The 15,966-nt window shown below is 50.9% G+C and overlaps 2 protein-coding genes across 7 annotated transcripts in view; one reads left to right on the forward strand and one right to left on the reverse strand.

Annotated features, from left to right (window-relative positions):
• The window catches only part of CNP (2',3'-cyclic nucleotide 3' phosphodiesterase), a 736,460-nt gene that overhangs the window by 647,130 nt on the left and 73,364 nt on the right, over positions 1-15,966 (forward strand). The window lies entirely within an intron of this gene.
• Positions 1-15,966, reverse strand: part of ACLY (ATP citrate lyase) — a 62,931-nt gene that overhangs the window by 24,887 nt on the left and 22,078 nt on the right. For 4 of the 6 annotated variants that reach the window (XM_050762564.1, XM_050762563.1, XM_050762560.1 and 1 more), the window contains exons 7-15: positions 15,561-15,691; positions 14,638-14,756; positions 13,626-13,762; positions 12,794-12,855; positions 9,151-9,268; positions 6,046-6,200; positions 5,173-5,263; positions 4,044-4,073; positions 474-615 (exon numbers count right to left, since the gene is read on the reverse strand). In XM_050762564.1, the coding sequence (XP_050618521.1) occupies positions 474-615; positions 4,044-4,073; positions 5,173-5,263; positions 6,046-6,200; positions 9,151-9,268; positions 12,794-12,855; positions 13,626-13,762; positions 14,638-14,756; positions 15,561-15,691 (985 nt within the window). The remainder of the gene's footprint in view (positions 1-473; positions 616-4,043; positions 4,074-5,172; positions 5,264-6,045; positions 6,201-9,150; positions 9,269-12,793; positions 12,856-13,625; positions 13,763-14,637; positions 14,757-15,560; positions 15,692-15,966) is intronic. The other 2 variants (XM_050762561.1, XM_050762565.1) reach the window with 1 other exon arrangement.

The following is a 15,966-nucleotide window of genomic DNA, read 5'->3' on the forward strand; positions in this document are numbered from 1 at the left end:
CTCTGCCCTCAAAGAATTTTCATCTAAGGGACAAAGGAATACTGACGCCCCTGTCTCTAGGATGGGCAAAGCCTTCCCCAGCAAAGGGAATGAGCTCGCTGACTCCCCAAGCCCTGCCTTTTTTTTTTTTTTTTGGAGACAGGGTCTTGCTCTGTCACCCAGGCTGGAGTGCAGTGGCATAATCAGAGTTCACTGCAACCTCAACCTCCAAGGCTCAGGCAATCCTCCTGCCTCAACCTCCCAAGTAGCTGGGACTACAGGTGCACACCACCACACCCGGCTAATTTTTAAATTATCTATAGAGATGGGGGTCTCCCTATGTTGCCAAGGGCTGGTCTCAAACTCCTGGGCTCAAGCAATTCTCCCACTTCAACCTCTCAAAGTGCTAGGATTACAGGCATGAGCCACTGTGCCCAGCCCCAAGCTTTGTCTTAGCAGAGGAAGGAGATACTTCCCACCATGGGGTAACTCACGTGAAAGGGTAGACCATGGCAGCCACCGAGGGCTCATCTCGGGAACAGACATAGTCAAAGTCCAGCATGCCTTGCACGGCCCGGGTCTGCATGCCCCACACAATGGCCTTGGTGTGGCAGCTGAAGAGGGTGGTGCTCTTTCCTGGTGGGCAGACACAGAGAGTGCACCCAGAACACATACCCCCCGGAGACCTGCAGGGGCCAGGGCTGCCTGCCAGACCCCTCCACGCCCCATGTCCACAGGGTGATGTGGACATCACAACCGTAAAGGAATGTCAAGAGGACAGAATTCTGAAAACTTGGGGAGGAGGTGCCTCGATTTTTCTGGAAGAAGGTGGCAGAAAGAGCAAATCAAGCTAAGAGGGCCTGCCTATCTGGTAAGTAGCTCTGCAAAGAACAGAGAAAGAAGGGCCCCACAGTCAAAAATGCCCAGGAGAATTCCTACAGGACCTGCTTCATTTCCCAGGCAAGGTGTGTCATCAGGTTATATGCAAATGAGGTCCTGACAAATTATTTTTAAAGTAATTGGAAAAAAATGTTTAGCTCTCCCAATTTCGGTGGGCTCAGGACTTACAAACGATGTCCCAACAATGCTTATCACCCTGTAAATCTGGACATAAAACCAGCTTCAGTTAGGGTTTGAATCAGCATTAATTCTAGGTCAGTGTAGGTCCAGTGAAGAGGTTTGCTGCAGCCGGGGCTGAGGACACAGCAGCCTTATCGCTAACTGAGGTTCCCGCCAGGGCTCTGCACAAGGCAGGAGCAGCAAGCTAGTTACACAGGGCCAGTGCCCTCAACCTGCCCTCCTGTTTTTCCTGTCCTGCTCCCTTCTACCAGGTGGCTCTTTCCTGCTCAGGACAGTGCTCTTGGACAGACCCTCCAGTGGGCACTTAAGAGGTAAGGTGCAGGCCAGGTGCAGTGGCTCACGCCTGTAATTCCAGCACTTTGGGAGGCTGACACCGGTAGATCACTTGAGCTCAAGAGTTCAAGACCAGCCTGGCCAACATGGTGAAACCCTGTCTCTAATAAAAATACAAAAATTAGCTGGATGTAGTGGTGGGCACCTGTAATCCCAGGCTGAGGCAGGGAGAATCGCTTGAACCCGGAAGGCAAAGGTTGCCGCGAGCTGAGATCGCGCCACTGCACTCCAGCCCGGGACTCCATCTCAAAAACAAAAAAAAAATTTGTGTGGTGGCATGTGCCTGTAATCCCAGCTTCTTGGGAAACCAACACACAATCACTTGAACCAAGGAGGCGGAGGTTGTAGTGAGCCAAGATCGCACCACTGCACTCCAGCTTGGGCCACAGAGTGAGACCCTGTCTCAAAAAAACAAAACAAAACAAAACAAAACAAAAGGTAAGGGAACAAAAGGAGCTGGCAGAAGTACAGTTCTATAGGTGGGTCTAGTGGTGCATGCTTGAATCCTAGCTACTTAGGAGACTGAGGTGGGAGGATCACTTGAGCCCAGGAATTCGAAACCAGCCTCTGCAGTATAGTGAGACCCCACCTCGAAAAAAAAAAAAACAACAAAACACCTTCCATGATGTGATTATTACGCATTGCACGCCTGTACCAAAATATCTCATGCACCCCCACTATGTACTCACAAAAATTTTAGAAAGAAGATTTTAATGCAGCAAGTATATTAAAAAAAAAAAAAGTGCAGTCCTTAGCGTAAAGGCAAAGGACTTTTACCACACTTCAGGCAGCTGACCTTCCCCTCTGGGTCCCTGCAAGTCCTAGAGGAGGAAAGCAGCCCTCAGGGAGTTTCTGAGCTCCCCTAGGGAGAATGATGCATCTAGCCCAGTGGCATCTGGTATTAATCAACCTACTGTACTAGAGCAGGCTTGGCTAACCAAGTTCATGGTCTCATTAAATCCCTGTACAGGCCTGCCTCCCATCACAGCCTTAAGCTTCTCATGGCAGAAGTTTCCTGATGTTGCAAATACCTGGAATTTACTGTCACCTAGACCCACCTGGGTTCTGCTGAGACATGAGATCACAGAACAAGGGAAGCCACCTAATCCAGTTCCCCCACTTCCCAGTCCCAGGAAACTGAAGCCCAGAGATGCCAAATGACTGAGGTCCGAGGTCATCCAGCATCAGAGCCAGGATTACATAATCACTTAAAATGCAGCTCAACTGTGAAAGTGAGGAGGGAGAATATAAGTGTGAGTTCATGACCCACCATCCTCAGGGGAAGCCTACATCATGTCACTCCCGACAGGTGACACACGTGCACATGCCTCTGATCTATCTACCCTGCCAGCTACAGAAATCAAGACAAAGCCTGGAATCTACAAACCTACCAGCATCTCCAGCAGGAAACGGCGGAGGTGAAGTGGCCCTTCCTCAAGCACAGAGAAACCAAAGCTGAAGGGTGTATGTATCCTCAGCTTACCAGCAGCAGAGAGGCCCAAGAGAACCTCTGCGCCGGGGGCTATGCCGCCTACACCAGGCCTCCTCTGGCCTCACTGAGGGGAGGGCTCGCTCAGCCATCATCTGCTCTCCCTCCCTGACGCACTCTCCTTTTATTTCTCACACTCCAGAAAGTAACAAGGATAAGCCCCCTCCTCATAACCTTCCTCCCCTTCAGAGCACAGAGAGCTCCTGGAGAACCAGGGCTGGTCCCTGTTCTTTCCACACTGGGCTAACTCTGCTCTTAACTTTTTCCAGAGACAAAAACATCAGGATTAAAGCCAGGTGGTCAGAGGGCTGCATTCCGGGCCTTTCCAGCTGGTTATCAACTCTGCCAATTACTCCTCCCCCATCCCTTAGCAAGGGGACAACAAAGACTTCCCTGCCTCCACGGCTGTGAATGTCAAAGTTAAATGGAAGCTCTGATGCTATGAACCAATTAATCTACTCAGCTAGGCCAGTGGGTGAATGCACATGCACAGAAGTGCCCACTATAAAATGTGACCTCATACGCCAGACAATGTTCATACCCCTTCCAATTACCCAGTCTCTAGATCCGCTGCACACCCTTCTGCGCTTCTGTCTACCTCCTTCTCCACCTCTCTTGTTCCTCCACAACCCCCAGAAAAAGATAAACTGGTCCCTGGAGCCTGAGGATGAAGCTGGCAGTGGTGAAGCTGAGGCAGAAAAGGTGAGAAAATGACATCAGGAGATGTAAATGAGAAGCAGGGGTGACCTGTGGCTCCCCTTCTGCACCCAGCAGTGACAGATGCCCACGGCTGTCTGCCACTCCCCATTCAGTTGGATGGCTCCCTCCTTCCCAGGCGACACTCTCTCCTTGACACCACTCCACTCTCCAGGGCTGTGGGTCTGGCTCTTGCTCCTTCCAAAGTTTCTACCCCCTCCCAAGTCTGGAGCCAGAAACAGCCACACAGTGAGGAGAGTGCTGAGTGGGACGTGTACTGAGCAGGGATAGGAGGGGAGGAAGAGCGAAGACTTAGGACTTGGGGTCAGGCCACACCAAGGCAGGGACAGAAAATAGACCAGACGACACTGCAACCCACCAGGGGAGGGGAAACAGAGCACACAGTAAAACTGTCACCCGCTAACAAAGCCACACGCGGAGTGGGGGCAGGGTGGGGGCATCCTACCTTGCAGGGATCTTGGACTTGGGACTGAATCTGTCAAAGAAAATGACCAAGGCAACTGAGTGACCCACTGATGGCTGGAGGCTTTGGAGGGAGAGGGTGGGAATAGGGAAGGGTCCCATGGACAAGCCTTTCAGGGTTAAAGCCCTCACCATCCCTCTCCTGTTCTGCAATGGACAACGGAGTAAGGCCAGCAGAAGAGGTGAAAGCACCGATAAGCAGAATGGAAGCAAGAAAGAGCAAAGACCAAAGGGGCAGAGAGTGGGTAGGAGGAGGACGAAGGCTGGGCAGGTGTGCTCAACACCAGCGCCTCCCCCAGGCCCTCTGCAGGGACAGCTGGATGACTTGAACTCTGGGTTCTCCAGCTGGCACGGTCCCACCCTCTTAATGCCAATCCCTTTTTGTCTCCACGAAACACTATGAGATGATCGGCCAGCATGGGGTTGACCTGTGCTGTGGATAAAGATGCTGATTTGGGACAGTGTCACTATTTCCCAAAATGCCGTAAGCAAAGTGTGTCCCAGGAAGAGGCTGCACAGGTGTACCAGCCCAGGGGTAACTAACACCACTTATGTAGAGCTGGCTGCAAGGGCTGGCCGGCAGGAATCACATCTACATGGAGAGAAAAATTAGTTGAAATACAGATGGGCTGACAGGCGAGGGTGTTTCTTGCTGGGGATTCAGAGGAGGGAATGTCTGTTAGGGCCCCAGGATGGTGGGGGTGGGCTGGGAACTGCTGTTGTAGGAGCTGGCTCTGTCATCCTGGGGTCCCGGCGTCTGCCCTCCACTTGGGAGAAGAGTCTCAGAGAATTTTCCACTTCCTGGAATTTCTGTAACCCTATCTCCTCCACAGCCTCCCTGCCCAGTTCACACCCCCATAAGAAGCACAGGGGTAGAAGAGAATAGGGGGAATGGAGGTGACCAGGCACAGCATGGGTCCTCCGCCTCAGGAGCGCCCACAGGGGAGGCTCAAGTCATACCATCCTCGCGTCCCAGGCACACTCCCATTGCAAAACCCAAACCACTTTTCATCCACCTCTGCCAGCCCAGGCAGGAAAGGGAAAGGGGAGAGAGATACAGAGGGTACCGAAAGGCCACTCCCTGGAACATGCCTGAAGCCTCAGGGAGTTACCTTGTGGCATGGCAGGCTTGGCCTTCTTTGCAGGCGCCACCTCATCGGCCCTGGACTCAGAAAAAGATGCTGTCCTGCTGGGGGCTGGCGTCTGGGGTGAGACAAGGAGAGTAAGAGGTAAGAGTCACAGCTGGGAAAAAAGTCACTGGTCCTCAAAGACCCCAAAGAAAACTAATAAAAATTATGCACGGCAATGCTCTTTATAAGCTGCTTCCAAAAGTACTAACAATCCTCTAAGATACGAATTAATATTATCCCATGTTACAGATGAGCAAACTGAGGCCCTGAGTGGACAAAATACTGGCTAAGGTTGCTCTCTCAGCAAAAAGTAAGAGAGTAACAATTTTTAAGTTTTTCTTTTCTTTTCTTTTTCAGATTAATTCTCGCTCTGTTGCCCAGAGCTGGAGTGCAATGGCGCCATCACAGCTCACTGCAACCTCTGCCTCCCGGGTTCAAACGATTCTCATGCCTGAGCCTCCCGAGTAACTGGGATTACAGACATGTACCACCATATCCGGCTAATTTTTGTATTTTTAGTAGAGACGCGGTTTCACCATGTTGGCCAGGCTGGTCTCGAACTCCTAACCTTAGGTGATCCACCAGCCTCGGCCTCCCAAAGTGCTGGGATTACAGGCGTGAGCCACCATGCCCGGCCACAATTTGAACTTGGTTGCAATTTTAAAATCCTTGGTCCTTCCATTATACTACTTTGATCAGAGCAGGAAAAAAATTGGCAGAGAGCCAAAAACCAACCATGCACTAACTCCTGCTGTATTTCCTCTATGCCCCCAGGCAACAGAGAAGGAGGACTGTATTCTAGTGGAAAAGATGAGATGGTTCATTCCCATAAGGTTGGGGGAGGCTGGCACCTACCGATGTGCTCCCGCTGGCGTTGAGGAGAAAGTTTGCAGTGTGGGCCGCTGTGGGTGGCTGGTTGGGGATGGGCCGGTGGCCCAGGGCCATGCCCACAATGGCCGTCATGTGAGTCTCCGTGCCAAAGACATGGATGGGGATCCCAGTGGTCTTCCCTGTAAGGGAAGGAAAAAACATCCATAATTCAAGTACGCAGATAAGTGCCCAAGTCCACGTGATCCTGCAAAGGCCCTTTTAGAGCCATGATCAGTGTTTGGCGCATTCAGTGCAAGACCAATATCCAGGGCAAATCAGCTGTCATAATTCACCACCAGACAAAGCTTTCTAAAGGCCACTTCCTGATAACAAGAACAAGAAACATGCCAGGTGCAGTGGCTTACACCTGTAATCCCAGCACTTTGGGAGGCCGAGGCTGGCAGATCACTTGAGGTCAGGAGTTTGAGACTAGCTGGGCCAACGTCGTGAAACTCTGTCTCTACTAAAAACACAAAAAATTAGCCAGGCTTGGTGGCTTACAGGCTAGCCAGGTGGCGTGCGCCTGTAATCCCAGCTACTCGGAGGCTCAGGCAGGAGGATCCCTTGAAACTGGGAGGCAGAGGTTGCAAAGCAAGCTGAGATCGCGCCACTGCACTCCAGCCTGGGCGATAGTGCGAGACTTTTGTCTCCAAAAGAAAACACAAAAACAAGAAACATATTTACTGGCAAGATAGCAAGATTCAAGTACCCAAATTATCAGAGCCTGTATTCCTCCTGCTCGCAGCCTGGACCCCAGCTCTCCAGCTTTCCTTAGCCTTCATCACATGCATCCACCAGTGCTTGGTCTCTGTTCCTAAACACCCTGAGCCCATTCTCCCAGGGCTCTGGCCCTGCTCCTCCGTCTGCATGGAACTCTCCATGGAGCTTCCCCTGGCTGCTCTCTGGTCTCCCAGCTCAACCCAAGTGCCGTCTCCTGAAAAAGGCCCCCTCTGACCTTGACGGTCACTCTCTCCCATGCCACACTCCCCTCTTCCTTGTACAGACAGACCCTTAGCATCTTCTCCTACTGTTTATTTGTGGAATGTTCTAATTTTAAGAGCATGATTTGGTAACTTCACTGTGCCATCCCCAGGCCTGCCCCACTGCACATAGCAGGTCCTCAGCTTTGAACCAGCTCTATGAAAAATAAAACAAAAGGCTCACACCTGTAATCCCAACACTTTGGGAGGCCTAGGCGGCTGCATCGCTTGAGTCCAAGAGTTCGAGACCAGCCTGGGCAACATGGCAAAAGTTCGTCTACAAAAAAATTAGCCAGGCGTGTGCTAATTTTTTGTACAAAAATTGTATTTATTGTGGTATGCATCTGTAGTCGCAGCTACTCAGGAGGTTGAGGTGGGAGGATCCCTTGAGTCTGGGAGGCAGAGGTTGCAGTAAGCTGTGATCACACCACTACACTCTAGCCTGGGTGACACAGTGAGACCCCGTCTCCAAAAAAAATAAAAAATAAAAAATGCCTGTAATCCCAACACTTTGGGAGGCCAAGGCAGGTGGATCACGAGGTCAAGAGATTGAGACCATCCTGGCTAACACGGTGAAACCTGGTCTCTACTAAAAATTAAAAAAAAAAAATTAGACGGGCGTGGTGGCAGGTGCCTGTAGTCCCGGCTACTCGGGAGGCTGAGGCAGGAGAATGGCGTGGACCCGGGATGCAGAGCTTGCAGTGAGCAGAGATCACACCACTGTACTCCAGCCTGGGCGACAGAGCGAAACTGTCTCATAAAAAAAAAAAAAGAAAAGAAAAGAAAGAGAGAAAAAAAAAATTAACCCTATTCAATTCAAACCTAAGTCAAATTGTGTCACTTGGCTGGGTGTAGTGGCTCACATCTATAACCCTAGCACTTTGGGAGGCAAAGCCAAGAGGATCACTTGAGACCACAAGTTTGAGATCAGCTTGGGCAACACAGTGAGACATTATCTTACAACAATTTTTTTTTTTTTAATTAGCCAGGCGTGGTGGTGCGCACCCGTGGTCCCCAATACTTGGGAGGTTGAGGTGGAAGGATCACTTGAGCCCACAAGGTCGAGGCTGCAATGAGCTATGATGGTACCACTGCACTCCAGCCTGGGTGACAAAGCAAGGCACTGTCTCAAAATAATAATAATAATAAATATGTGGTTCCTCTGCTTAAACACCTCTTGTGCCTACTATCTCACAGTGATGGCCAAGTCCTCCTGTGACCTGTAGTGTCTCACTGCCACTCTCTCAGCCCCAGCCCCCTACCACTGCAGGTATTGGAATTTGTCCTTCCCTCTCCAAGAGTCACCATGGTGCTGCTCCCTCATTCTAGGTCTTTGCTCAAATGTAATTTTCCTTTCTTTTCTTTCTTTCTTTTTTTTTGATACAGGGTCTCACTCTGTCACCCAGGCTGAAGCACAGTGGCATGATCATGGCTCACTGCAGCCTTGACCTCCCGGTTCAGGTGATCCTCCTACCTCAGCCTCCCAAGTAGCTGGGACTACAGGTGTGTAACACCATGACCAGCTAATTATTGTATTTTTTTTTTTTTTTTTGTAGAGGCGGGGTCTTGCCATGTTGTCCAGACTGGTCTTGAACTCCTGAGCTCAAGGGATCCTCCCGCTTCGACCTCCCAAAGTATGTGAGCTACCATGCCCAGCCTTGATCAAGTTTGATCAAGCATTTTCTGATCTCCCTGATGAAGGCTGCCCTGGCCCCTCCCACACGCATTCTCCCTTTCCCTGCTTTGTTTTCCTTCCTGGCACTCAGCACCCTCTGACACCACAGTTTGCGTCCTCTGTTCCATGAAGGCTTGCTGTCTGTCCATTTGTGGCTGTAACCCTCATCGCCAGCACAAAGCCCAGCACAGAGCGAGTGGTCTTTAATAAATATCTGTTGAGTGTAGAGCTGAATGAAACTGCTTTCCTGACCACACCAAAGTTTAAGACAGCACTCTGTGTTGGGACAGGGAATGGAAACCCAAACTGCATACCCAGGAAGGGGAGTGGAGAGAGAGTGAAAGAGCCCAAGACTGATGCTCAGGAATCAGGAATCCCAAAGAGGAAGGTCACCCACACTCAGGGCGAGGGGGAGAGAAAAGGTCCCCATCTTACCGACTTCTCCCATCACCCGTAAGCCCTCCTGATAGTTGGGGCCACCTCTTCGGACAAAGACTGTTACTTCGTGCTCCTTCAAGGGGCCCTGGTAATCTCGAATTGCTCTCACGATGCCCTGGAAGCCCAAAGGGACATGTGACTAAAAACAAGGCAGCCACAACTCAATGATTTATAACCAGAATAAACAAATGTACCAGGTGTATGTGACAAGAGCTGCTCCCCAGGAAGCATGGGACCACGCACAAGCAGCCACGGCCTGGGATATGATCACTCAGAATGTTGCTGAGGTGGGAACGTGGGGTACCCGGGATTGACACCCCTTAATGTCATGGAGGCTCCAGGCCTCTATCGTCAACAAGGCCTTGCTGGTCTCTCTTTTGTTCCGTCTACAGTCATTATTGCCTCTTACTACATTTTTTTTTGGTGGGGATATCTATGTTGGGCTCTATGCAAGGGTTCTCAGAGGTACTAAGACATAGTCAGTGTCCCACAAAAGCTTCTTAAGTGATGTGCGGGAACAGTTCTTTTTTTTTTTTTTTTTTTGAGACAAATTCTCGCTCCGTCACCCGGGCTGGGGTGCAGTGGTGCGAGCTTGGCTCACTGCAACCTCTGCTTCCCGGGTTCAAGCGATTCTCCTGTCTCAGCCTCCCGAGTAGCTGGGACTACAGACGCCTGCCACTATATCCGGCTAATTTTTTTTTATTTTTAGTAGAGATGAGGTTTCACCATATTGGTCAGGCTAATCTTAAACTCCTGACCTCAGGTGATCCATCCACCTCGGCCTCCCAAAGTGCCGAATTACAAGTGTGAGCCACGGCGCCCAGCACGGTGTAAGAACAATTCTTACAATGGATATCCACTTTGGAAAAATGAGAGGGTGGAAAGGTGTGTCCAGTTATGTTTCTCAAGACAGAGGCTAGATTTTGAGCCTGGAGTCTGACTTCTGTCACCCAAGGCATTTCACACAAAGCTCCACGTACAGTACCTGCTCCAAACCAAGTGCCCTAACCAAGGATCAGTGCAGGGCAGCTCAGAAGTTAAATCAAAACTGCTGAGGCTCCCCTGTCCCAGATTTGTCTGTTAAATCAGGTCCAGTTATGGACACCCTGATTTTGGCAGGACTGATGGGGTCTGGTCCCACATTTTATTTATTTTTTGGGACAGGGTCTCATTGTTGCCCAGGCTGAAGCACAGTGGCACGATCTCGGCTCACTGCGGCCTCGACCTCCTGGGCTCAAGTGATGCTCCTAGCTCAGCCCACTAATTTTTTTTGAATTTTAGTAGAGATGAGGTCTCATTATATTGCCCAGCCTTGTCTTGAACTTCTGAGCTCAAGTGATCCTCCTGCCTCAGCCTCTCAAAGTGCTAGAATTATAGTTATGAGCCACTACACCCAGCCCTTCACTTCTTGAGATCTCAGACTTTACTTTTTTTTATTTTTTTTTTTTTTATTTTATTTTTTTGAGACGGAGTCTCGCTCTGTAGCCCAGGCTGGAGTGCAGTGGCCGGATCTCAGCTCACTGCAAGCTCCGCCTCCCGGGTTCACGCCATTCTCTGGCCTCAGCCTCCCGAGTAGCTGGGACTACAGGCGCTGCCACCTCGCCCGGCTATTTTTTGTATTTCTTAGTAGAGACGGGGTTTCACCGTGTTAGCCAGGATGGTCTCGATCTCCTGACCTCGTGATCCGCCCATCTCGGCCTCCCAAAGTGCTGGGATTACAGGCTTGAGCCACCGCGCCCGGCCGCGAGATCTCAGACTTTAAAGTTTGACACTTATCTAGTCATTATTCTCAAAACTCACATGGATCCACCAGATGTGGCACACTCTTTTGAATATACTCACTGAGCATCTGACAGTATGGAATATTAATAAATGGCCTCCTTGGGTGGCTATCTTGAAAGGGATGACTCTTGAGACACATTAGCTCTGTCATCCTTGTTGACAGCAGTCACATGTGCTTTTAAAGCATGTGCAAACACAGCCCTGACCCGTGAATAGGCACCCAGGCTGAGAAGACCCTGGTAGGACAAGAGGAGCCCTGGATCATCAAAGCACTTTCTTCATTCCAATCTTTTGGAAAAAGGGCTCATGACTGAGATATAAGAACAGGATGGCCAGGCGCAGTGGCTCATGCCTATAATCCCAGCACTTTGGGAGGCCGAGGTGGGCAGATCACGAGGTCAGGAGGTCGAGACCATCCTGGCTAACACGGTGAAACCTCATCTCTACTAAAAATACAAAAAAAATTAGCCAGGTGTGGTGGCGGGCACCTGTAGTCCCAGCTACTTGGGAGGCTAAGGGAGGAGAATGGCGTGAACCTGGGAGGCGGAGGTTGCAGTGAGCCGAGATTGTGCCATTGCACTTCAGCCTGGGCGACAGAGCGAGACTCCATCTCAGAAAAAAAAAAAAAAAAAAAAAAAAAAAAAAAGACCAAGGAGATGCAGAGAAACCAGAGTCTCACAAGACTGTTGAAAGTAAGGAGGATCGGTGGCCGGGCGCGGTGGCTCAAGCCTGTAATCCCAGCACTTTGGGAGGCCGAGGCGGGTGGATCACGAGGTCAGGAGATCAAGACTATCCTGGCTAACATGGTGAAACCCCGTCTCTACTAAAAATACAAAAAACTAGCCGGGCGTGGTGGCGGACGCCTGTAGTCTCAGCTACTTGGGAGGCTGAGGCGAGAGAATGGCGTGAACCCGGGAGGCGGAGCTTGCAGTGAGCCGAGATCACGCCACTGCACTCCAGCCTGGGAGACACAGCGAGACTCTGTCTCAAAAAAAAAAAAAAAAAAAAAAAAAAGAAAGTAAGGAGGATCGGTCGGTTGGGCATGGTGGTTCACATCTGTAATACCAGCACTTTGGGAGGCTAAGGCGGGTGGATCACCTGAGGTCAGGAGTTCAAGACTAGCCTAGCCAATATGGTGAAACCCCCTCTCCACTAAAAATACAAAAATTAGCCGGGCATTGTGGTGGGTGTCTGTAATCCCAGCTACTCAGGAGGTTGAAGAAGGAGAATCACTTGAACCCAGGAGGCAGAGGTTGTAGTGAACTGAGATTGTGCCATTGCACTCCAGCCTCGACAACAAGAGTGAAACTTGAAAGGGGAGGGGGAGAGGGAGAAGGAGAGAGAGGGGGAAAGAGGGGGAGAGAGCAGGAGAGAGGGGGAAAGAAAGAAAGAAAGAGAGAGAGAGAGAGAAAAGAAAAGAAAAGAGCAAGCAAAGGAAAACAAAGGAGGAAAGGAAGGAAGAAAAGGGAAGGAAGGGAAGGAAGGGAAGGAAGGGAAGGAAGGGAAGGAAGGAAGGAAGGAAGGAAGGAAGGAAGGAAGGAAGGAAGGAAGGAAGGAAGGACTGAGCCAGTGCTCCAAAGCATTGGTCCTGGGAAGGAAGAAAGCAGAAATTTGCCTCCCATCCTTCAGGTGGGAGAGTTATGGTCCAGCCTGGCAACTGCTTGCCCAGAGACACACAGCGTCAGATGCGCAGCTCCTGTCCCAGTGTCTTCTCTACCCCCTTAAGAGATCTTGGGGCAAGAGCCCCCTACCTGACCTGGGAACTCATGGTAACTTGGCTCTGGCTCAAACTCTGCTTTCAAGGCCCCTTCCCTGCTTTCCCCAAACCACTTTCCCCAGAAACTGCTGCAGCTGTTACCTTGAATGTAGCAGCCACGTTGGTGAAGTTTGCAATGCTGCCTCCAATGATGAGGATCTTGCCTGGATTTGGAGTCAGAGAGAAATCAAAAACAGTTACAGAGGTAGACTTGAGCATCTTCCCAGCAATCCAACTGAGGAAGTTCTTGTTCCCCTGAATGAGGGTCCCCCATCTGCCAGGAGGTATTAGGGAGTGAGCAGGACAGTCTCTCCAGACATTCCACTTTATCAGCTCAACTCTCCATTACCTATGCCACCAGACAGGGGTCAGAACAAACCCATAGGAGCACTACATAACTCCTAACCAACATCCAAAAATCCAGGTTGGTTTCTAGATATCTCTGGAGGGAATCTCTCTCTCTCTCTGGCTCAAGGGAAGAGGAACTGGTATGCAGAGACCCAAAACACAGGTGGCAAAGGGGCACTGAGAATCACAGAGGCCAGGTAATATAAGAAAGTCACTGAGTTTATTGCAATCAGTTTATGGCAATCGGATAAACTGAGTTTACTGCAATTGTAGCAGACACATGCCACAGCCACCTCCTCACCTGCACTTGTTTGTAGGGTTTTATCACACATCACCTCTTTCCCTCTCAGTCCCCTCCCACTGACAGATGTGGTCCCTACCCTCTATGCAGTCAGAGAAACCGAGAACCAAAGTTCAACGATTAGCCTCAAGTTGCAAAGGACCAGGACCACACACAGCCTTGGTGACTCCTCAGACGAAGCTGTCCCATTGCAGCATGCTGGGCTGTTCTGGGGAAGGGGGGACAGGGCTGTGTGTGTGTGTGTGTGTGTGTGTGTGCGCGCGCGCATGCGTGCGCATATCTCACCATCTGGGTGCTTCTCTCGGGTCATGAGGGAGAGGATAGTCTTGGCATAGTCATAGGTCTGCTGCTCGCTGGGGGCGCCCGAGTACTCCCCATAGTTTGCCAGCTCGTTGACACCCCCTAGATCACAGATGGTATCGCTGCCAAGGAGACACAGAAGTCAGTGATGGCTCTCATACTTCGGGCAGGGGGTGGCAGCCTGGTGCCTGGGAGGACATATGGATCCCTCAAAACACTGGAGTTAGCCTGTGGAACTGGCCTCTTGGGCCTCCAGCCCCCAGCTCCCACGCAAGTCTGGCCTGCAGGTTAACAGTGCTACATCAGACTCTCCTGGGCAGTGTGCTCTGCCAGCCCTAGGGCACTGGGGAGCCCTGGACAGACAATGGCAGGTAAAATGAACAATGCGCACCCCCTAACACAAAGACAAGAAAAATCACACACCGCAGGAGTCCCTGACGGGCTGCCCAAGAGAAGGCGTGCTGCAGCCAGAGGAAACAGTGCCAGTCACACACAGAAGGGAATGGCAGATTGCACATACAGAAATGAGCAGGTGTCTACCATGCTTAAAGTGAAAAAACTGCTAATTATTGTAAAGGGTGTAGAATATGATCCTAATATTTCTATAAAGCAAAGAGTATAAATATTTATATATGCTTGATAGGACATACAGTAACTTGCTAACTGGGGTGACCTGGTCAGGGAGGGGATGGGGAAATGGCCAGGCAACTTTCACTTTCTAGTTCATTTTCTATATTTGCTGTACCTTTGTATGGAGCACACAATTTTCACAATTAAAACTCAAAACAGCTTCATTTTGACACAAAAAAGAAAGTTATAGGAGACACTGAGAGCAGGGCAGGCCCTCGCCATCATCCCTCGAAGCCCTCTGGGATGCCACTGCTTTCCTCTGCCCCAAATTCCCACACCAAAGTGGCAGGACCCCACCCCCCAGGCCACACACATGTGGATGCTGGGTAGCTGGGCTGGCCTCTCTTCAGCAACCCCCTTCAGTCACCTGTACACGACAGAGGCGCCACCCCCGGCCACCATGGTCCAGATCCTCCCCTTGGGGTTCAGCAAGGTCAGCTTCAGGCTTGCCCCACTTTTGGCATCTAGGTCTGCAATGTAGGCTTCCTGGGGAGCAGACAGCAACAGGTAGGCCCTCGGGGTGCCCCCTTTACCAGGTCCCAGATCCTAGGATCCCTCCCCGCTTTCCCTGGAGGCACACGAAGAGGTCACTAATCACTTTAATGGGGTGGGAAAAAGGGGCTAATCAGGGCCCCACATGCCTTGAAGACACTTGATGGCATCTCCAAGTACCAAAACCACCCTTAGTCACAGTCACTGCCTGGGGACAAACTTCCCATCTCCCTTCTCTGATGTCAAGTCCTTGGCCCTCTGCCTAAGTCCTGAGCCTCACCATGTCCCTCTGCTTAACCGTGACCTCACCCCAGCATCTGCCTGCCCAGCCCATCACATGTCCCCCACCACCCCAGGACTCCCCAGGCCAGACTGTCTCCCAGCCCAGCCTCTTCCCTGGGCCTGGGGTACTTCCCAGAAAGCCCAACCCTGCTGTGAAGACTTCTCAGAGGACAGAGTGGGAAAGAGCAATTAAAACTCCCAGTGAGAAGCCGAGAGAACGACCTTCCGTCAGGATTAGGGGGAGCCACTTGGAATCACGGAGAGGCAACAAATCAAGTGAAGAGTCGAGGGAGGCTGATTGAGAGAGAAATCTAAAAGGATTTCTGGCTGGGATTCAGAGGCTTGGCTTACCCCCACCCCCACCCCACTGGGGTTTTAAGAAAATTAAATGCTTCTCGGTCTTCCTTTCCCTGCCAAATAAACAGCTCATGAAGGGGGGCCAAATGCACATCAGAGATGAGTCACCTCCCCACCGCCCTCCCCCCAGTCCCCATCTCCTCTCTAAACCAGCCTTACCTCTGGATATGCCTCCCGCCCGAAGGGGGGAGGGAACTCGATGTCACCCCACTTCACTTTGCAGATGTAGTCGGCAGTGGCGTCCACCTTGGCCGCCAAGTCAAGGACATAGACTCCATCTTTGGTCACTACTTCAAGGGGGAGCAGAGGCAACCATCAGACACCGGCTCTGGATAGAGACGACCACCAACCTCCAACCCCTCCACAAACATCGCTCCCATGGTGGTCCATTCAGGCCTCAGAACTCTCTAAGCTCAATAAGAAACCAGAGTGGCCCTTATGGAGACAGAGCGTTTCTCCATTAAAGGCAAAACAAATTCTACAAGGCCATTTCCCTCTCCCTAACCTACAGGTAATGGGACATGGAGGTCTGTATTAGTTGCCATGGCAATTTTCAAACATCTGT

The sequence above is a fragment of the Macaca thibetana genome, chromosome 16, assembly GCF_024542745.1.
Source record: "Macaca thibetana thibetana isolate TM-01 chromosome 16, ASM2454274v1, whole genome shotgun sequence".
NCBI classification, from domain to species: Eukaryota; Metazoa; Chordata; class Mammalia; order Primates; family Cercopithecidae; genus Macaca; species Macaca thibetana.